At 36.0% G+C, this 23,353-nt stretch overlaps 1 protein-coding gene across 1 annotated transcript in view; it reads right to left on the reverse strand.

Annotated features, from left to right (window-relative positions):
- Positions 1 to 11,319, reverse strand: part of RXFP2 (relaxin family peptide receptor 2) — a 50,476-nt gene extending 39,157 nt beyond the window's left edge. The window contains exons 1-4 of the mRNA XM_035718556.2: positions 11,242 to 11,319; positions 5,768 to 5,914; positions 3,251 to 3,328; positions 265 to 370 (exon numbers count right to left, since the gene is read on the reverse strand). Coding sequence (XP_035574449.1) covers positions 265 to 370; positions 3,251 to 3,328; positions 5,768 to 5,914; positions 11,242 to 11,254 — 344 coding nt within the window. The 5' untranslated portion in view covers positions 11,255 to 11,319. The remainder of the gene's footprint in view (positions 1 to 264; positions 371 to 3,250; positions 3,329 to 5,767; positions 5,915 to 11,241) is intronic.
- Between the last annotated feature and the right edge of the window lie 12,034 nt (positions 11,320 to 23,353).

Raw genomic sequence — 23,353 nt, forward strand, 5'->3', positions numbered from 1 at the left:
AAAGTAACTGGAAATAAACACTCCATATCACAGACTTTTGTGAGCTAAATGATATCCAGGCTAATCTAACACTCCGTGTTTAAACCTGTTTTCCCTGGAGAAGAAGCATGAGGAATTCTCTGATGGCTGGCAGTTTAAAGGGAACTTCTATTATTTTGCTAATATACAAGTAACATAAAACAGAAAAAGGGAAGGTTAGATTAGACCACATGGTTTCCATATGACTGTACAGGCAAATATCATCAAGATGTGAATTCTACTCACAGTAATGTCGTATTGCTGGAAATCACTGGTACAGCCCTTAAGTCAGCATTTATACATTCCAATTCAGTTCCTTTGCAGTCACAGGGTTGTGGATACTGATTTAGAACTAAGGAGCAAAAGAGTAGTATTTCACTGGGGAAAAAATACCTTTCTTTCATTGTGACTTTATCTCTAATAAATAACATTGTTCTCTCTTCATTGAATGTATAACATTTACATCTTTGGTGCACTAATTCAGGCCCATAATAAAAGCAAAAAAAAAAAAATTCTCACCTAGTCAAATAGAGACTAATGTGCTTCATCTCAGTTCTAGCTTCCAGTGGTCATTTCAGAGGCACTTCATAAGTGATTAGAAAGAAACCACAGAAAGGTATAAATGGCACAAAAGCCTCTAGTGGAGCAAGATTAAGTTCCCTCAATGAAAACATGAGTATGATGGAGTAAATCTGTAATGGGTCTAATTGAGTCAATTTAATTGGATTGAATGACACAAAGAGGTTGCTCAATAAATTCTTGTTGATTAAAATGAAATTTAATTCTTTTCATCTTTCAAATTTCTAGAGCTGGGAGAAGAGAGAGATGCAGGTTCTGCTGTAGCGTCCATTGGCCTGATTGAAATCAACCAAGTCAGATTCCTTCTTTTGATTCTTTGTTTTTCATTATTCTCAAGTTATAGTGGAAGATAAAAATTGTAGAGAAGCTATAAAAGTGGGAAAACCAACCATTCATCTGTCAGAAACATTCAGAAGAAGAAAAAACTTCAGAAAATTTACTGGGAAGAAATTTATATAATTATTAAGATAATGGTATATAAAAGGAGTGAGAAATCTTTGGAGAAACCAGGCCAAGTTGACCCATGGGACAATCTGTGTGTGTGTGTGTGTGTGTGTGTATATGTATGTGTGTGTGTTTGAGAGAGAGAGAGAGAGAGAGAGAGAGAGAGAGAGAGAAGCAATATTTATGAAACACTTGATTTTGCCCCGATCCTGTAAGTATTTGTTTTGATGGAGCTAAGAATATGAGAATTGTTTTCCAATTTTTGTATTTACTATTACTTATTTAAGTCTTTATATGTTCTTTCTAATTGCTTCCTTTAAATCACTTTTATCCAAACTTTTAAAAAATCAGTTTCACTGAATTTTGGTTATTGAGTACCTGCTTAATTCAAAAGATGCATTGTAGTGTATAAAGCTCTGGAAAATATTCTATGTTGTTTATAAGTTTATGCTTATAAAGATAAGATAAAGATAACTTTAGATTAGATCTTAACTTAAAGATAAGTTCAAAATGCTTACTTCAATGTTTATTGACATTAAAAATAGTGGTTACATTATTAGATTGAAGACCTGGGGTTTGAAATTCTTATTTACCAATAAAGAATTCCATGTAGTCCAAGCTGGACCTGTTGCCTAAGCTAACATAGATCCCTCTCTTGCAAGTCAATCATACCCTCAAGCTCTGGATTCTTCTTCAGAAATGCTTCCTGCATCTCTCTGTCTCAATTTTCCCATTAATATTTTCTGAGCTCAGATTCTGAGTATTATTTTGAAGTATTGTAGGAAACATTATGATCAGTATCTCTTTCACCAGTCTCTCTCCTCAACCTTGGCAAGTTGACATTTGGGTCAGCTCATTTTCCATTGTGGCGGGCTGTCCTGTGCAGGGTAGAATGCTCAACAGCATCCTTGTCCTCTGCACACTAGATGCCAGTAGCAACCCACAAGTGATTACAACTCAAATGTCTCCAGACAATTGGTTGAGAACTACTGTTCTAATCCATTCGCTATAATTCTGGTGGAAGAACCAGTCTCACCAACACTTCTTATCATGTGCTTCTTCCTCTTCATTAAAAGAAAACAAGCCCACAATTTTGGAGGTTGCCCACTGTGTACAGCAGTGATCTCCATAATGGGGATGTGTACAAGATGATCTATTGTAGTTCAGGAAGAAAATATTAGAACTTTCAGTTATATTTATTTTTAATCTTTTTAATTTCTAATTTTTATATGTGATATAACTGTGCATGTATAGTAAAGCATATAAGTGGTAATTATAAACTGGTATTATAAAGTGCATAATATAATGCTAATATAGTGTTTAATATATATGCATTATATGTTCATAATAGTATTTGTATATAATTGCACATGTACCTACCTAATTATGTCTACGTATACATTATATACATGTATGTAATATAGGTATAGATAAAGACATGATTCTACCTACAGCATAGAGGCAAATGTCCAAAGTGTGCCCCCAAAACCCTTTGTGGGCCTCATCTTCTAGGTCCAGCTCCAGCTCTTCTGCCTCATGCACTCAGAACCACTGGGAAAGGCAATTGGGAGGTGCTCTGCACCTTCCTATCCCAGTGTTTTGAAGATCTTACTCTCCTGCTCATCCTGTTATCTTCTCCTCTTCCCTCACCCAGGACTTTCTAGGTCCATCTCAAAGTCATTTTCTCTGTGGATCTTTCCCCACCCCTGGCACAGCCTTCATTTCTTCCAATGGGCTTCTGCATTCCCTTGAGCAAACATCATCCTCCAGCTTAACATTGTATTGTACCATCCCTGCTTCCATGAGGATTTGTCTTTCCTGCTACAGTGTGTAGTATTTGTGAGTTGAGGCCACATCTTGCTTATCATTATCAGTATTTAACATGGGGGCTGGAAAGTAGTTGGTACTCAATATCTTTATTGAATAAATTAATGAAAGGGAAAAAGATCTTTATTATTTGTCATAATTATTCAATATCTCTATATTCTTGCAATCACAGGCTAATACATAAATGAGTATGAATGGAGTATGCTGTTTTCTTCCAACTCTTCAGTCCCACGGCAGACAACAGATCAATTGACCACTGAAATACATTGAACTGAAATTAAAATTCTAAACGGAATTTATCACCCTACCCATATAAATCCATGCACCACAAATCATGTTGCTCGCAAAGCTGATACTGAGTCTTTGAATCAATACCACTTACAGCACTCCTGTGTTAATGCCACATTATTAGCATTTCCATGGACTGTGCCAAATATAGTCGCCCATCCACTAGTGTCTCCTGTGAAATGGTGATGAATATGGGTCAGTTATTCTATAAATCAAATATCAAATTACAAAACAAAAGTATAAAAATTTGATAATGAAATCAATTAAAATTTGTTTAAGTAATTGAATGATAACATTGATGGTAAGGGAGAAAAAGCTAGGCAAAGATCTAGATTTTTTCCCTTTTTTGCGGTTATAAATATTTCAAATGTATGTATCAGAAAATGCATAATGGAAATAGATAATTGTTTTACATACATATATCCATCTTGAAAAATATTACTTGTTTCTAAGGCTGACAGTTTAAATGTTTCATCTTAATTTTGAAGTCCTCAGAAGAAAATACAATCTGAATTGTTTTGTCATATGCATACTGCTGCATATGTATATGTAGATACGTACTTGATAGATGTAATGACTAATAAAATATATGTCACCTGCCCTTAATAAAGCAAAAGCAAAGTTCCTTATAATAAAGATTATCTAGTCCTATAGATGGAATAATATTTTCTCAATTTGTCAGAGGATATAACCTGCTTATTTGCTAAATTTCCTTCTCCTTTTTCTGCAAGAAAATTTTACTCTTTTTGAAAAGGAGGTCTGATTTTGAAGTATCATTACCTTAATATATGCTATTAAAATGGCAAGATACATATTATAATGTATGATACTGAAGTTCATACAAATAGAAAAGTAAATTTAAATAGTTGCCCACAGGTGCCCTTTGATCCCTGAAATCTTTAATTTGTTTCTATTTCTTATTAATACCCACAATGGTTTTTTAAATGATTCTATTTGATGCCTTCACATGAATTATTTTTAATTTGCATTCAGAACATCCTCATGAGGTAGATAAACATGCAGGATCTCTGATTCCTATGCAGTGAAAAGGTAATGCCAAGAATTTGATTGACTTGCCCATTGCCATCCAGACAGCTGCCCTCATTACTGAGCCATGATTGAGCACCTACTGTATACTCTACTGTTTTAGGCTCTGGTGACACAGAGACAAATAACACAAAAAGAAGAACTCTTTTCAAGAAGTTCACGTCTAGTGAAAGAAGTACAGTGAAAAGACAAAGCAGTCCTTAGTACGACCATACAGCTACAGCCAGGATGCTATGGCAACAGAGAGATAAGGTGTTTATCTTAGACTGGTGGGAGAGCTTCAGGGTGGGGAAGTGGGGCCAGGGAAGCCCAGCTTCTCAGGGGAGAAGGGGACCTGTACTGCATCCTAAGGATAAGCATGAATGATTCACAGGATGTGAAGGCAGAAGTTTCCATGAGGGGGACCCATGCATGAATACTCAGGGGCAGGAAAGCAGATTCTAGAGACAGATGCCTGGCATTCCCGGACAATGCTGTCTCACTTTGATTGCTAGTTGGGCAGTACCAAAAAATGGCAGCTCTGTGTGGTAGAAAACACACAGGATTCTCTCGGATTCAGGAAATCTGGGTTCTAGTGTCTACTCACTCATTGACTAGACATGTCAACCTGGCATTTACTTCTTCAAGTAAAAATATACAGGTTATTTTAGACAATATATACTTTCCCAACATACATGTCTGAAATGGCCTGTAAGACTTTTGGTGATCTGGCCTCTGCTTACCTCTTTACCTTCTATACCCTTGTTCACTCTGCTCAAGCCATACTGGCTTTTCCAACCCACAAATACATTTTCATGTTTCATTGAGCCTCAGGGTCTTTGCACTTGCTGTTTTGTCTGCAACTCTGTTCCTTCATAACCTTTCATGGTTTGGTTCTCAATTCAAATGTCAGCATCTCAGAGATGTTTTCTCTGGTTGCATCTTTAAAATAGTCTTCCTTTCAGGTCATTTTCTATTTCATTATTTTGTTTTCTATTCTTTATGACACTTATCACTCTCTGAAAACTTTAGTATTTAAATAAATCTTAATAATTAAATACATCTGGTTTATTTATGTACAGATTTATTGTCCTCCTTGTTCGCAGGTCCAAGTGAACTTCATGAGGGTAGGACCTTCTCTCCCTTGAGCCTGCTCTGTCCAGGTGAGTTGAATAGCACCTGGCACATTGTGGGCATTCAGCAGAGGTCTGCTCAACCAATCAATTCTCTAGGCAGAGCCCATTCACACTTTATGGATATTCTTGCAGCTGAACTAAATTACCAAGCCAAAAAAAAAAAAAAGTCATAGGAAGACATTTAAAAATTAGAATATGGACATCCAAGTAGATTTCAAAATATGATTTCTATTTTTATCAGTTTTGTATTTCTGATTCACACAACCTCTACCTGTGACAATTCTGGTCATCATCACAAATAAATTGGGGAGCAATTATCCATGTTACAATAGGATTCCATATAGAATAACAATTCCTCTCTTCCCTTTCATGACAATTATTATTTGGTCCACGCAGTTTGAGGCTGTTCACAGGGGAGGTGCACATCTGGAACTGAGCAGGAGACTCACCACAGTTGTCCTCATCAGCCCCATTCCCGCAGTCATCCACGCCATCACAGTGAAAAGCACGGGGTAAGCACTTGGTAAGATTCCCACAGGGAAAGTATCCTTTTTGGCACAAAGGAGTGATTGTACTACCCTCAGTCAGTGGAAAATCTGTGTGAAAGAGGGGACACAAATCTCATGTAATAGAAAGTGTTAATATGGACAAACTCTTTTCATTGGCATCCCTTTTAATTTTCACAGGAACCCTGTGAGTTGAATTTGTCTGGCATTATTCACAGTGCACAATTTCTTTGAATAATATTCTTAATTATGACATTCTAAACAATCATGGTCATGTCTAACACCAGGTATACCAACAATGGGATCAAGGTTCATTTTGAACTAATTTCAGGAAGGCAATAGTAAACAAAACCAAAGTAATTGTCTTACTTTCATGTGAAATCAAAGGGTTGTCTGTCCACTGTTGGAAATAGAAAGGTAGAGCCATGAGCTAACAGAATTAAATAGGTGGATTTATTTACTTATTACTCTTTTATGAGAAGAAATTGAGGTGACATAATAAAAATATATATGCAAAAGGACAGTTTTAGTGTGAATTAGAAAAAATCTAGAGCCACATTTGAATAAGGAGAAATAATAGTAAGTAATAGCATCTAACACTCATTGAGCTTACTGTGCCCCAGGCCATTTGCACAAGTGGTTTATGTCAGTTATCCTTCAACTAGTTTATGTATGGGTGATACTGTCCTTTGTGTTTCAGGTGTAAGGAAGTTAAATGAACTAATTGATTTGGAAAGTCACAGAAGACTTGTTCTCTATCCTTCTGCTATGTTAAAAAACATCTTATCACCAACCCAAGGAAACCCCTGGCCATGATGCCAACCTTCAGTGGCACGATTAGGAGCACCTTGCTAACACTGCTCGCTCCCTTCGGTTAGTGAAAATGAATGATAGACATGCCTGAGTGTGTTGCATGGCTCCCTTTTGGTCAATTTCTGTGCAGTTTCACCTTGCATTCCTTTAAAAATATATACATGACTTCCACAATTTTACTAGGGTATTTATGAAAAACATCTCTTTATTTTCTGGAAAGTATGCTTTCACAACTCAAAGAATGTCTCTTACATATAAATTTCTGGAATGTTTTTGGTCATCCTATCCACAGAGTAATTTTATCAAGGTTAGTTATATTCCTTTCTTCATTTTTTCATTCAACCTAGCTACTATTCATCTCTTGTCTTCTCCTATGTTCCCTGAATAAGACTAGTTTGAATTCATCCTCACAGAGGACTGACACCCCTTGAAGTGCAGCTTCCTGCTTTAATTGATATCTTCATAACACAGTAGTTATCAGTGGACCTCTGAGATCAGGGGATGATTCAAATATTTGTATGGGGAAAGAGGATAATGAGAACTAAATTGTCTTTTGTAGGCGGGAAGTTCATAGAGAATAGTTTAACATCTTAGAAAACACATTATATTTTGAATTGTTTATACTCAATTTGTCTAATTTTCACTTCCTTTTAAAAATAATGAACACCCACACACACACGAGAGCCTGGTCTTTCTTGGGGATGGCTGGACAGACCAATGCACACTCTATTCCAGAAGCTGCTGCTGCTCCATCTGCTATACCTTCCTTTGATGGAGAAGGTGGCCCTTGGATGCTTTTCTACCCTTTAGATTTTTGTTCTTACCAAAGCAAAAAATATTTGTTCTGTTATTGCTGTAGTGGTAGATGAGTGATTTACTATTAGCAACTTGATATAAGACCAGTCAGGTCTGACTATTTTAGGAAAATTCTACTGCACAGTTCTGGGAGTTAGTTTGTTAAGCCTATTCACATAGGGAGAGGCATACTGAGTCATAGATTTTTAACTCTCTTCTTTCTTGTAAACATTTCTGTAGAGGGCAGATTTATTTTAAAAACCAGCAGTTCTCCTGTATTTGGAACATGAATGACTGAGAGTCAATATATCTTAGTGCAGCAGCTTTGAAATTTTTTATGATAGCAACTCACAGACATATATTTTATATCACAATCCAGCATAAAAACAGACATACACTGAAAACAAAATTTCTTGAAATATAACTTGCCTTTTACTTTGTGGGACATACTCTGATCATTATTATTCTATCTTATTCACTTGATCACAAGCCACTAAGTTGACCTCATGATCCACAAATGGCATATGACCCATTATTTATAAATATTCACTAGTGATGAAGTACTCTGGAGACCATCAGACCTGCCTGGATTGGAATTTTCTCTGCAATTCACTAGACTTCAAGCAAGCCACTTAAGCTCCAAACTTAGTTTCCTTGTATTTAAAATGAAGTTCAGGTAATACACCCTATATGATATGTTCAGGAACTAGACAAGCTAATGCTTGTGAAGTACTGGATAGTGCTTGGCCCATGATAAATCCTCAGTTAATGTTAGTATGAGGACAATTTCAACATAGGGCAGGAAAATAGGACTTTCAGAAGGAAATTCTAATGTAGAACAAAAGCTTGCTGTGCCTTAGCATTGCAGGATTTTTTATATGACTTCTAAGAAAGACGTAACAGGGACTATAATAAAGCTTCCCCTACTTCTTCATGTTTTTCTATTTGAAAAGCTATGCGACATAAATCGTTTCTATTTTAAGCAGCCTCAAATCACTTTCGAAGCTAACGGGATTGTAAATGATAAAAAAAAGAAATGAAAATGCCCTTAAAACCTCATAATAATAATATTTTCTTAATGATCTAGAAGAAATGATTAACCATTTGAGTAAAGACAGTTTTAAAATAGAAAGCTAAGGCTGTGTCTAAGATATTTTGAAGGTAATATATTGTATTCCCTTGTGGGGTTTGCCATGAAGATAACCTTGAGTTCTTTGAAGGCTGGGCCCAATTAAATACCCATCTCACAAGTGCAGATTCAAAGCAAGATAAGTAATTAATTGTCACAGACAAGAGGGATCAACTTTATTTCTTTGTCCCTGGAAGAGAAATGGAATACATCTAGCAAGTTACAGTGAGGGAAGGAGAAGGGAAAGACTGACCATGTGCAAACAGAACTTATCAACTGCATTTCTCATAATTTCCCATTTGCACTCAAAAATGACATTTTCCTGAAGACATCCTCAAGGTATAAATTTTATGTGGAAGGAAAATAAATAAATGAAATCTATTCCCTACCCCTTGCTCTCTGTATCCTAAATCCCTATTGTCCAAGTTCCTGGTACTCATTTGGAGCTCAATAATATTTTTAATGAATGAATTGACTAATGGGTCATTTAGGAATGAAAAGAACTGAAGAAGAGCTCTTTTTCAAGATTTTAACTTTCCAAACTTGCAAGCTTACATATTTTTAATAACAAAATATTGTTTAGTTTTCTAAGTACTCCATTTATTATTTTTTCTGTCATTATATAACTTAAAAGTAGTTAAGAATTCCTTCTGTGTTTGGTACATACTGAAAAAGAATCAGTAGCTGTCTGTAGAAAGCATATTCTGCTGTCTAGTCTTCCTGCCATCTGTAGAAGTGGAAAGAGATAGTTTTTATTGAAACTTGGGGATTATTAAAATGGAGGATGTCTACATAAAAGCTATCTTGATAGCTTCTGCTGCGATTTCTATGGGATCCCTGCCAAACACACAGCTGAGGGGAGGTTTGAACATGTGAGAGAAAATTGCTCAGTGAGGGCTTCTTCTCTCTTCTGGTCAATATTCTGGACATGTCTGTGCAAAGAGCTTTTTAAATGCCTCCTTGATAGCCTTTTGAGGCCAACTGGACTGCTGCCCAAGAACATTTTTTTGCTGCCTGCCAACACCTTTCTCGTGTTACTGGGAAACAACAGGTGAAAATGCATTTTTAGGTCCTCAGTTTAAGAATCCATGGAGATGTGCGAGTCCCTCTTTGTTTTCTCTGATTCTTTGCCACCACTAGTCCTGCATGAAGGTGAAGAAAGCCCTTTTCGCCCCAACCTGGTGTTCTGGCTGAGATTCTCTCCACACTAATGCCAGAGATGACAGCTCTATAGTCCCAGAGGGAGACATAGAGGACACTGGCTAATGAGGCCATTTCCCAGAATGCACCACTCCTAGTGGAGTTCAATTCAGATGCAGATGAAGCTTCTGTCATTGACTAAAGAGCCAGCCACTCTTTACTCTAAAGAGCAGCACCAGAAGAAGCATTTATTTAACATGCAGAAATGTTAACTGAGTGCCTTCTATGTGCTAGGTCAACAGGTTAGACAATGCCTAGTCTCACCTGAAGCTCAGATGCTAGGATGTCTGAATGCAACTCCATTCACAATGCAAAGCAAAGGTGAATCCAGCTCATTCACTGAATCCACCTTCTGGAAACCCTCCTATAGAAAGAGTATGAGCATCATAAAAGCCCACCTTTGCGGGATGGATGATTTATTGTTTGTTTGAGATAATTAGTAAAATCTTCCTTAAAAAAATTTTATGTTAAGGTGAGTGGAGAGAAATTAGTCTCTTGTTTATTTTTTAAACTGGAAATCTTATACTTTTATACCTCTGTTTGGTCCTCCCTTCCCTGACAGTATCGATCAGTATGTATAGGATTCAGATCGAGTTTATTCATACATTTACCAGCCTCCTTCTCATTTCACAGATTGCTACCTTAAATGAATTCCTCTAAGCACCCAACATCTGCCATGCTCTTCTGGGACAAACCAGTCATCTCAGGCTAGTGAAAGTCCCTCAGGATCCTATTCACAGATGTTCTGCAGAAACTATCACCCCATCTCCTTCTGCAGATAATTGTACAAAGTTTGAACAAATGGATTTGGGGTAATGATGACATACTAGGTGGAAGACAGTATAGGCTCAATATACATGTTGATTTAATTTAGAAAAAAAGGGAACTTCAATTTGCCTATATCATCATCAGCAGGGACAGATCTCAGCCCCACATTTCCCTTGACTGGGTGCATTTGTGTGGATCATGGAACTGAATGCCATGGCCCTGGAAGGGTTATAAGGGATATAAAAGCACCAGGATGACTTCTCTTCTAAAAATATCTCTGCTACTCACCAATAAACTGCTTAAATTTCACCTTTAGGGATGAATTCTTTTAAGTTAAAATATAGTCTTTAGTATTTAAATACCTATCTTGTTCTGCATGAGTTTGAGAGACTATCTTCTTCTTAAAAGCTGCCTAAGCAAGGAATTTGGAGAATGATCACTGTGGCAGACCAAGGGAAGAGGAACATAGAAGGAATGTTTTTAAGAGTGAAACCTGATGGAAACTTAGCATGGGAAATGTGGAAAGGAGAAAAGGTGGCTCTCTTTTCCCTTCTCTTGCTCTTCTAATTCACTCCCAATTTGTTGACTGCTCTGTGTCAAGGACTTTCACTAACTATTCTTACTCTTGATGGTGATTCTCCCAAATTCTAGTTCCACTGACTTACAGATTTACATATGTACAAGACTGCTGCATGTGCCCGGGCAGATGTACCTAATGCAAGCATGGGGCACCATTCACATAGACAGCTGGTGTTAAGCTTCACATAGAAGCCCCACAGTCTTAGGCTGATGCCCTGAGTGCTTCCTTTATGATGCACAGAAGACAAAGTTCTCTTTCCCTGCCCATGCTGAAGTTGTCCATCTATGTTCTATATTCCACTCACCTTCATGTTCTCAGAATCTCTCTCTGTTAATTATTATCTTTGTCTCCTTATTTTAATATCCCTGTCTCTCTGCTAGATTTTAAATTAATGTTACTCTTATTCAACCAACTCTCATCTTCAAAACAAACAAACAAACCAAGCAATCTGTGAACCCAAATCCTACTATATCTACAGTAGAACTGAGACCCCTGTCTCTCTTCAAAATTGAAGTTCTCAGAAAAATCATCCAAGTGGAGAAGAATCCACTTCTCACCAATATTTCTGTCTTCCACCCACAGCATCGGTCTTGGCCTTGCTGCTCTGCTGAAAGTCTCCCATTGGAATCATTAATGTCCTCTTTGTTACTAGACGCAGTAGGTATTTTATTGTCTTCATCCTACTCGACTCTGTATCATTTGACATAGCCAACTACAGCCTCAGGCTGAAACCTTTTATTCCCTTGCCTTTGTGGTGTCTCACTGCCCTGGTTTATATCCTCCTCCATATTCCCTAAGGGTCCTCTTTCCCCATATCGCCTTAATGCATTGGCTGCTCTTTTCTTTGTCAGTACTCTAAAGATCACTGATAGACATATAGTCAAAGATTTCTGAGACCATCAAATAAAGAATTAAGATGGGCCTGCAGCAAGTTACTAATATTTTAGTTTGTCCAATAAGATAAATTTTTAAAACCCTAAATTACTGAATATTATAATAATGATTTATTAGAAAAATAACATTGTATCATTAAAAATTACACGAAAGATATCCACAGGAAAAAAAGACAATCCTTTAAAATAAATACACTTAGCTTTATGGAAAAAACTAACTTATTTATGCTCCTGGACTGGTAAAACTTTGATTCCTGACATCAGTGGCCTAGAACATAGTGTTTGGAACTATGTGTGAGAAAATCAAATCTGGCAATGTTACCAGAATTCTTTAGAGAGCTTAGCCCTCTGGTCTATAACTCACAAATATTTTTGCTCAGTCTGTCACTCGTCATTAACTTTGCTTATGACAAGGGCTCCAGAGATGGATCTATCAAGTTCTGGCTTTGAAACAACTATGCAAACTAAAAATAGAAGGTAACTTACTTGATTTAATAAAAGATATCTATAAAAATGGAGAGTATATAATATACTTAATAGTGGATTTTTGAAGGCTTTACTTTTGAGGTTGGGAACAGGACAGCAATGTCCACTATTACCACATCTATTCAACATGATATTGGAGGATTAGCAAATGTAGTGAGAGAAGGCAAGTAAATCAATGGTTTAAATATTGAAAGAGAATAAATAAAACTGGCATTATTTATGAATGGTTGTGAAAATAAAAAAACAAAAAAATTAGTATTAGTGAATTTAGGATGGTTTCTGAAAATCAATGTCAATTCTGTATGTCAGCAACAAACAATTAGATAATGAAATGTTTAAAAAATACTTTTTGTTATAGCATCCAACAGTGTTATATATTTAGGAAGAAGTCTAACAAAAATCTGTAAGACATTTATATAAAGTATATGAAGTTATTAGTGACATTAAAGACTTAAATAAATGGAGACTTAATATTTTAAAGATGCTGATTCTTCCCCCAATTGATCTACAGTTTCAAAAAATTATAATAAACATCCAGGAGTGTGTATGTATGTGTGCATTGAAATGGATAAGTTGTTTCTAAAAGGCATATATTTTGGAATGCCTGGGTGGCTCAGTGGTTGAGTGTCTACCTTTGGCTCAGGTCGCGATCCGAGGGTCTTGGGATGGAGTCCTGCATTGGGCTCCCTGAAGAGAGCCTGGTTCTCCCTATGCCTATGTCTCTGCCTCTCTCTCTTTGTCTCTCATGAATGAATGAATGAATAAATAAATAAATAAATAAATAAATAAATAAATAATATTTTAAAAATAAATAAAAGGCATATATTTCTAGAAGTGTAAAAAGAACTAGGTCAGTCTGGAAGGAGAAAAGGCAAGAAAACTTATCTGTAAACTAAGACTTATTATAGTGGTACAATAAATTATGCAGTGTAATACTGGAGGAAACAGATGAACAATAGACAAATTGAACAGAATAGAAAGTTCAGAAGAAGACAGACAAATGTGAACATTTGATTTATGACCAAGTGGCACTGCAGAGCAGTTGTGGGGGCAGGTACTTCTAGGTGGATTATATTTAAATATTAAAAGTAATCCAAGAGACTTCCTGGAAGATAATAAGAGAAACGCCTTTATGACTTTAGGATAGAGATTTTAAGGAAAAAACCCAAAAGCAGAAAACAAACAAAAGCATTTATCATAAAGTAAAAGAGCTGAATTAGACTATATTAAAATTAACAACTTCTGTTAAAAAAAATGAAAAAAGATACCATTAAGTATAAAGGCAAGCTACAGAGTAGAGGATGTTTCAGAAAGTTTGTAACTGGAATTTATGTGTGTGGGTGTGTGAGTGTATGTCAGTGTATGGATTGTGTGTGTGTGTGTGTGTGTGGGAGGAGGGGAGAAGGAGGATCTACAAATTAATGAGGAAAAGATGAACAGTAAATAGAATATGGGCAAGAAACTAATCAGATACATATCGCAAAAGTGGATACACAAATGGCCAAAAACATTTGAAAAAGTATTAAATCTAGTTAGTATGCAGGGAAATGCAGTTTAGAACTACAATGAGATATCACTACAGATTACCAGTATGGCTATAATTTTAAAAACTACCAATACTACACTATTTGGCAAGGATGTGAGATTATGAAGACTCTCATGCACTGGTGGGGTGTTTCTTGGAGCAACTGCTTTGGGAAACCGTTGGTCATCCGCTAAACACAAGCCTCAAAAACCTGATGAGTCAGCAGTTTCACTTCTAGGCATGTGCCCATAGAAATGCGTTCCTTTGTGTACCAAGAAACTCAGGCAAGAATATTCACAGAATATTTATAGACTCAAACTGGAAACAACCCAGATGTCTTTGAAAAATATAATAGATAAAAATTGCGGTATGTTTATCAATGGCATGTAATAAAGTATTGGAAATGAACAAACTAAGTCATTCAAATGCATTTCCAATCAAACATAGGCAGTGGATAGTTCTCCTCTACTTTTTATAATTGTTGCATACTCTGTCAGGAAGAGGCTCCTGGCAGCCCTACTTCTATGGTAATAAGGTTTTGAGGCTTCATCTTGTGCTGTTCTCTACATCCAAAATGTCATTTTTCTCCCTTTTTACTTCATCATTCTTTTTTTTTTTAAAGATTTTATTTATTCATTCATGAGAGACACACAGAGAGAGGCAGAGACACAGGTAGAGGGAGAAGCAGGCTCCCTACGGGGACCCCGATGTGGGACTCAATCCTAGGACCCCCGGATCATGGCAGATGCTCAACCACTGAACCACCCAGGTGCCCCTCACTTCATCATTCTTTATACCCATTTCAAAAGTTATTTCTGTGAGAACTTTACTAATCACCTCCAAAATCTCTCCAAACTATGAACTTTCTCTTTTTTTCTTCCAAAACAAAACATCTTACACATATCTCTATTGTAGTATTTATGGCATATTATTACAGATATTTTTTTCCCATAGTGTACTGTGCCATACTGATGGAAGGAAACTTATTGTATCAATTTTGATTCTCCAAATGCCTAGCAAAGTTTTCAGTTTTTAGCACATACTATATGCCTCAAAATTGTTATCTAAACTTAATTAACATTTTCAGGGATAGCAATACTATTTCCATAATGGGACTATACATACCTAAATTCCTGTATGCGGAAGTGGGGAGCACACGGGTACTACCTGATAATCCATGTCAGAAGAATAAGCCCAACTTGAGTGATCATGTGCCAGATATGACGTCAACGTGGGTGAGGTGCATATGGGAGCTTTATGTGCATTTCTCTTTTTTAATGTATCTAATATCAATGCTTTAGTTTTTTTATGTTGGCAGTTTTGCTTGGAGTTACCCACCATGGAAGAGGAGAGGTGGTTAGGTCTCTCCTAATTCCAAGTAGATTCTATTTAGGTTGGGGTAAGGTGGCCCACAGTGGCTTATTATAGTATATGCTCTGTGTCTGGGAATCAGGTTATAGCATGAGTAATTTCCTCACGCTTTGCTCTTTACAAAACTCTTGCAATTCATTCATACATTGGATAAAAATCACACCACGTTTGCAAAACCCTGTGCTCTTAGTAAGGGCAACTTGTTTTTCCAAGTAGATAATTTTAGCATTAGTTATAGTAAGAGTGGTATTTGTAAGTAGGAAGTAGGAAACAGCCAGAAAGGAATGGTTTCTGAACAAGGGAACAGAATTTTTCACCAACACTCAGCATGGAATATTATCCCTTTCCTGACTCTAAGTAAGTTTACCTAAAGACTCTCTCATCTCACTTTCAAACAGAATTTAAGGCTTTTGAGGGAATATTTTTGCAGTGGCCCTCAAACGAAGAATGGAAGTAAATCAATATCTTTGAATTTCTTATATTTCATGAATTTACATGAAATTAAGTTAAAAGTAGAAATACCTACAATAATAGATACACTATTTCTAGCCTGTATGGTTGAGCCTGAAAATCTCAGACGAAAGTGTAAATAAGAAAGAGACAGAGAGGTGGGCAGGAGGAGGGAAAGAGGAGGGGAGGGTAAAGGAGGGAAGAGGAATGAAGGCAGTGTCTGAATTAGCACTCTTGTCCTGCTACTGGGAAATGACTAGTTCTAGTGTCCACTGGCTGGACCATAATCAAGCAGAAAAGTGGGTAATGAAAACCAGGTGACAATTAAAAAAAAAAAAGGATCTCTCTCTACATCAGAAGAGATGCCTCCCTAGCCATTTTGTCATAGGTTTTTTGTTTCTTTCCAAAAAAGGGAGGGGTAATTAACATTGCGACTACCTTACAGTTAAATGTGCATAGTAATTATACTTTTTTTAGATCATACTACCTATTAAAAGGCTGTATATTGATCATTAGACAATATAGGTTGGGCTATTCCCTTGCTAAATGTTTAATTTGTTCTTACAGTGCTCAAAATTAAAGAAAATTCAAGCAGAATTAATATGTTAAATAATGCAGTGAACCCAATTAGCATCCTCATATGCACAAAGAATATAGCAAGGAATTAGCATCTCTTCTAGGAAAAAAGTCAACTTATATTTTGATGTGCTAACTGTAATACCAGTGTTTCCAGAGGTGTGATCCATAGGACAGCTTATCAGATCACCTGGTTTGCTTCGATAATGTGCAGAGTCCTGTGCCCCAGCCTAGACCTATGGAATCTACTTGGGGGTGGAGTGCTAGAATCTATTCCCTTAACATCATCACAAGTGGTTCTTAGAAACCCAGCAATTCTACCAATATTATGACTGAGGCTAAGAGGTAATTATTCAGTATGCTGAAGGCCAAACGGCTAGAAAAGGGTAAGGCAGTGACTTGAAGACAGTTCTGCTAACCCTAAATCTAGCATCCTGGCCACCCTGCTTCCTCCCCTCCCAAACCCCTTACATTTGTATGGCACATCACTTTACTACTCTAAATCTCTGGTGTATATGCCCCCCAGGGTCCAATTTCTGATAGGACAAAATCTGAAGAATGAAAATTACCTTCTTTTCTGAGCCTCTGCATCAAGATGATCTGTTGTGAGCAAGTTCTGGATATGCTTCCCACAATACAGTTTTCCATAGACACACAAAAAATTGATACTATGTTTCTTCATTAAAACATTAAACTTATAAAAGAGACACTTCTCCACAGAACATGAATAGAGAAAAACCCACTGGTATGACAGGAGCTAGCCTCCTAGGTGGACAGGGAGCTGAAACTGGATGAGCATTTGGGCTGAGTGGGCTCCAAGCCCTTTGTGAAAGGGATTGAACAAGGCTGGCCAGCAGGTACATGGACCTACAAGAAGCACATGCTAGGACTGAGCCCCTGATGGTGAGTGGGGGATGAAATGGCTCTGCGCAGCCACCAGAGGTTGTGAATTGGATATTGCCCAGCCCATGCCAGCAGTGAAAGCAGCAGTGGTGCTTTGCAGACTGAACATGAGATTTGGAACTGGTACAATCCCCAAGATTTGAACATCAGCTACAGCTCAGATCTGAACACTGCAGTGGGCTATGTTGAGGCAATTACGGGATCCCTCATAGGAAGAGGTGTGCAGAAGGAAAGTCCCTCCCACTTTATGAGAATGTCCAGGGCTCCAGAAAAGGGAGAATTCGTACCTAGGTAATCGGACAATAGTGCTTTAAAAAATAGTTTAAATCTGTATGATCAAAATTCTCAAAGAAATAATGGAAGGAATAATATCAAGAGGTAGGAATGGAAGTTTATAAAACCAGAACAGACAGATTTAAATACAGTTGGAATTACTGGAATGGAAAATATCATCACCAACATTTTTTTTTAAAGAATCTGAACAGATTGAGTAAAAAAATAAAGTAGAATTACAAAAAAGAGAATTGGTTAAAATAATCTCTCTCTCTGTCTCTCTGTCCGTCTTTCTCTCATCAAACACTTATTCTAGCAAAAAAGAACTTCCCCAGGCAAAGAAAATAGTCATATGGCACTGGGGAGAATAATATGGCACAGGACACAGTTGGTACTCCGAATAGGGTGATGGCTAGTACACTTTAAAAGAAATGTATTTCAGAATTCATAACGTTTTATTCTAGAAAGTTAATGTGATGTGTATGCTATAAATGACATAACATTGTCTAGTGGGTGTGGGACAAAAATCACATAATCAAATACAATAGTATTTATCTATATCACAGTGTGTGAAAATTTACATTAAATTTATAAATGAAGGCTCTAAATGGCTTCTAGTCAATCCTGATTTTTTTTTTGTAGGCAAAAGAGTTCAAACTCTGTTTTCAGAGCTTTCTGGATTTCAGAATTGTCCAGAAATCACCATGGACCCACCCACAAAATTAGCCAAGTTGGAGTTGAAGCTGTAACGAGATAGAGTACCAGGTTGCTTGTGTTTGGATATGTGTTCTAGCAATCTGAGCAACAGAAATGATGACTGCTGACCAGGCCAGGAGCCACGGGGGCTAGCCACAAATTACAGAAAGGAGACCTGGGCCCCAAAGGGCAACAAGGCAGACACATGAAGACCTGGAGAGGAAGCTCCAGAACACCAGGAGGTGATTAGAGGTGGGGCACGCTTGAGGAAGGAGGAAATAGGAGGGCAGATGGATCCCAAGGGGAAATGACCAGGAAGATGTTAACAACAAAGTGGAGTAGGTGTGGGAATTAGGGAGCATGAGATGTGAAAAGCGTGAAGCTTGAGCTGGAGAAGGTAAGAGCTCAAAGAGCAAGAGAGTTGAAAAGTGGAGGCAGGAAGATGAGAGAGAGGAAGTTTCAGAGGCTAGGAAACCTGGAAGAGAGCCCACAGTGAGGGGGTGAGATGAACATAGGGCAGTACAAGAGGCCAGGCGGGCATCTGAGACAGATGCGTCCAGAGGTGAGAAGAGAGGGTAGATGTGGTAGGGGGAGAATCTAGGAGAGGAGCACCCATGGGGATGGGTGGGGGAATGCCCAGGAGAAGAACAGAAGTAAGGACAGATGCCAGAAGAACAGTGGAAAGGAAGAGCAGCTTAAAAAAAGAGGTCTACCATTTTATCAATCACAGTGAATCTCTTTTAAAAGCGTTTATTAATAAAGCCAGTCCTTCAATTGCAACTCCTTTCTACTCTTACAATGTTCAAAAGTTTATTTAATCATAGGAACATTAAATCAAATCATTTTATTTTGACTTGAAGACACTTTTCTGAAGTATTTAACACCAGTGAAATTATTGCAAATTTCATTTTTTTCCATACCTACTCAATGACTGGTGAGAAATTGTTGTGTGTGAATAAAGCATAGAAGACAGGTATATATTTTTTATTTTCAGATAATTCCACTACTACTTCTCATGTAAAACAAGCACATTATTTTTTTTTCCCTGATGAATGTTACACTATATATTTACCAAACAAGTAAAGCAAGCCACTTTTGGCTTCTTAAAAACCATGTGTATGTGTATATATATATATATATATATATATATATATATATATATACACATACATACATATATACTGTGCATTTATCATCATGTAATTATGTACATAAAAACTATTCTTAGTTAACTGAATTTTATTCAGGCCACAATTTTCTAGGATAAAAGTGTACCATTTGTCATTACTAGCTTATTTGAAAGCATACCAGTTTTGTCTCTAAAATCCAGGTGAGTTGACAGCCAATTTTGTTAGTTCAAGTAAAATTCCTTAAAACTCTTAAGGTATCTGTTCATATTTATTTACAATAAGATGAACAAATGAATAAACGTCTGTCGCAGGGTGTCTTTAGGTAGTACCTTTAGAGAGAACACATCTCAAGTAAGTTTCCTTTCTGGGTTTCTAGTATTTTCCCTCTTCCCTCACAGTAGGCTTCTCTCAGCCCTCAAGCAGGTGAGTTTCTTTTTCATTAGTGGTGCTGCGTTAGCCTCTAGGTATGACTGGCCTGCAGTATAATTGATTTTCACAGCTACCAGCATCATGATGCCATTGTGTGAAATTAAAATTGAGTTGGAAAACCTTATCTCAAGTCACAGTAACCAATTAGAAGTGACATCACTTAAAAAAGCATCCAAGCTGAGCTTTAAACTTGTCCACTAGGGGGCAGTCAAACACTGCTCACTTCAAAATATTGTTCAGGCAATGTTCCATTGACTCCATTTTTTGAAGGTGAGCAAATTATTTAAGTAGTAACTGGTAGTTACCAAGTAGCATTCTGGGCACTTCGTGCTTTTAATTTCCCATAGAAACCCATATTTTTGGCTTGTGGTATTGTCCATAATTAGTCCACCAAAACTTTTGTTGGGAGGAGGTGACTTGAGGCTGATTAACAAGGATACCCAGTGAATAAATCGATGATAAAATACATGTACAAAGTTATACGAAGATATGTTACCCTTACTAATTGGATAATGTCTGTAGCTTACGTTAGTCAATATCGTTCACCCCTTAGGGACCCAAGGGTGATGATAGCCAGAAGAGAAAAGATAATAGCATAATGTCTACCTTTTCCTTTTATTTAGCTCTAACCTAAGAATCTATCACAAATATTTATGTAAACTTAAAAAGCAATCTGTGCTCTTACATAATTTTGAACGACTTTTCTTTATTATAGCCTAACTGCTTTAACTCTATCAATTTAACTGTGAAAAAAGTTTTCACTAATTACAGAGCAAATGATCATTATTTTTATTAATAGGAGTAAGATACCAAAGCATTAATATGTCTAACTTTGAAACTAAATAAGTTTAAATATAAAGGGTTAAATTAGCAATCAAAAGTAATGTAAAATCAGAAAACGGAAATTTCCAGGGAATTACAATTGGAAAATTTATCAGGTTAGTACTGTGGGTCTACGGCATTTACTTAGAAATAAAAAACGAAAATCATCTGTTTAAAATTTCTTTCCTCCTTTTTTTTTAGTTCAAAGAATACCATTACATTGTGGTCAGTCGAAAAAGGTTATTTCATGAATAGATGTTTTTCATCTCCTAAAGATTTTGCTTTTCAAAATCAATTAAATACATACCACAAGCAAAAGTAGTACTATAAATTGGTTAACTATAGTTGCATCCTGTACAGTTAAGAATTAAGGGTACAGATGACCTCTACAAAGTGTTTTTGATCCGAGAATCTACTTTCTTACCTTCTATTCTTAAAAATCATATTAAATTGAATATTACAAATGTGCATAGGATATGAACTGAAGAAAGACTTTAAATCAAAGAAATGGACTGCTTCCTACAACTGTATTTCATGTCAAGTGAGTTTATATATTCTTTCTTTTTAAGAAACGCATAAGATCGCACTTAAATAACTTACGTTTTCATGTAAAATGGATTAGAATACAAAATAAAAATCAAGCTAAGTATATTAGAATAATACTTTGAAACAAAATTTTAGTATTTCAAATTCAAAGTAAAATTTAATACTTAAAAAATATTTTATTTGTTAGAAGTTTGTAAATAACTGCTCACAAATATTGCCTTTTATTTCAAGATTAAAATATTCAGCTGAATTCATTTAATGAAAATTGACAATCTTAAATAACCTAAAACAAGTGTCATAGAGAATAAAAATATTTTCAGATTCTTTTATTCTCGGATGTTTATAAAAATTCTTTAAGAAAGACAATGAACTTAAACAGATATATTTTGAGTAATAATAATAAATCCAACATGCCTTGGGTATGATATATAGATACAAGTGTACAAATCTATATTTTTCTTTACTGAGTGAAGACTATTTTTTCCCTTAGCTTTACAAGAAAAATGCCGCTATCTTGAAAATTAGCAGTTTGACTGAAATAAAGATGTTTAAAAGTTAAGAACAGTAAAGAGAATTATCTACATAGGTATACTTTTGTACGTTTTAATGATTTTAATTTATATAGGTCTGCCCTTAGGGAGAGCTTCTGATTTTTAGATTCGTCCGTGCCTATTTTTTTTTTTTTGCAATTCCCAGTTTAACTATGTTAACAAAGAAACATATTACTAACAATTACATACATTTTATGAAGCTATTTTAACAGGTTGAAATTTCATAAGGCAAAATTTTAATTTATTAATTTGTCATACTTCCATTACAAATACTAAAAATATTTTCTTCATTATAATTGACATATTCAACATTATTTTTAGAGATGTTTTTATCTATAATTTAATAACATATAAAAGCAAGTTTCTATGAAAAATCTGTTGCTTTCCAGAAATTGCTAGGATGGGACTATAAGCAATTAATGATCATGACAATGACAGTGTAAACTGGATGTCTGTTACTCAAACACTGCATTGAGTCTACTATAAATATGCTGGAACTAAATAGAAATATTCTGTTTTCTCTTCTTTGGAATTGCACTCATTTAAGTGAGAAAGTAGTAGCCTTACCTTTGACATCTATCAGGACGATGAAATGAAGTAGAGGGAACATTGCAATCAGTCTGAGGCTGAAGAGATGTTTAATACCAGAAAAATAACAATAGGTTTACAGCAATTGAAGTATTAGATGTATCCTCCTTATACCTCAGAAGGAGTTCTGATATAGTAACTTCGGTACCTCCCATGTGTCTGAGCATGCTCACAGCTAGAACTTTACTGGCATGAGGGGAGACGGTCTTGTCACTAGCAGCCTATCTTTTTTGCTTTCTTTTTGCTTCATTTTATTTTAAATCTATAGTTATATTCTTGGTTGTTGCTTCATTATAGGATGGACAGAGAGACATAAAGAAGACTTTGGTATTATTAGATAAGGAAATGTTTTTTAAAGTCACTTAAAAATTGTTTCCCCTCAAAGCATGTAGTGCAGTTTGCTCTTACTTAAAATCCAAATACACGCAGTTCTTACATATTGAGGGATATAGATTTACACTGAATAGGTGATGAAACTCTTTATAAGCATGTTTTATTATGCAAGAAGCAAGTGACAAAAAGCTACTTACTGACAAATACACAAAGAATACCTATTCAAATGCACTTAAATGTTTTTGAATAACATACAGAAAGATAGTAATAATGAAAATACATGGCCTTGGGTGTAATAGTCTCTGTAAAACACTTGCACAATATTTTAAACATTTACTTCCTGTATAACCATATTCCTTTTTTGAAGTGGATCATTTTATTCTTGCTTTCAATTCTTGTCGCATGCCTATTAGGAAACCTTAATTACAGCTTCATTCTTACATTCTAAAAGTGGCTTCTAACACAGCAGAGTTAGTGAAAGTTCAAGTACAGGAAGGGACTTTTGATTGATCCTAATGGAATCAGAAAGACTTCTACCAAAGTTCCTTGTAGAATTTTGTTGTCAGAGTATATTTTTTCACTGGGAAATGCCTACATAGACAACTAAAATAGTTTGTAGTCTTGACTTAGACTGAGGATTTTGTAAGTGAATGATATGGATTCTCTTACATG

The sequence above is a fragment of the Canis lupus genome, chromosome 25 (genome assembly GCF_003254725.2).
Source record: "Canis lupus dingo isolate Sandy chromosome 25, ASM325472v2, whole genome shotgun sequence".
Lineage (NCBI taxonomy): Eukaryota > Metazoa > Chordata > Mammalia > Carnivora > Canidae > Canis > Canis lupus.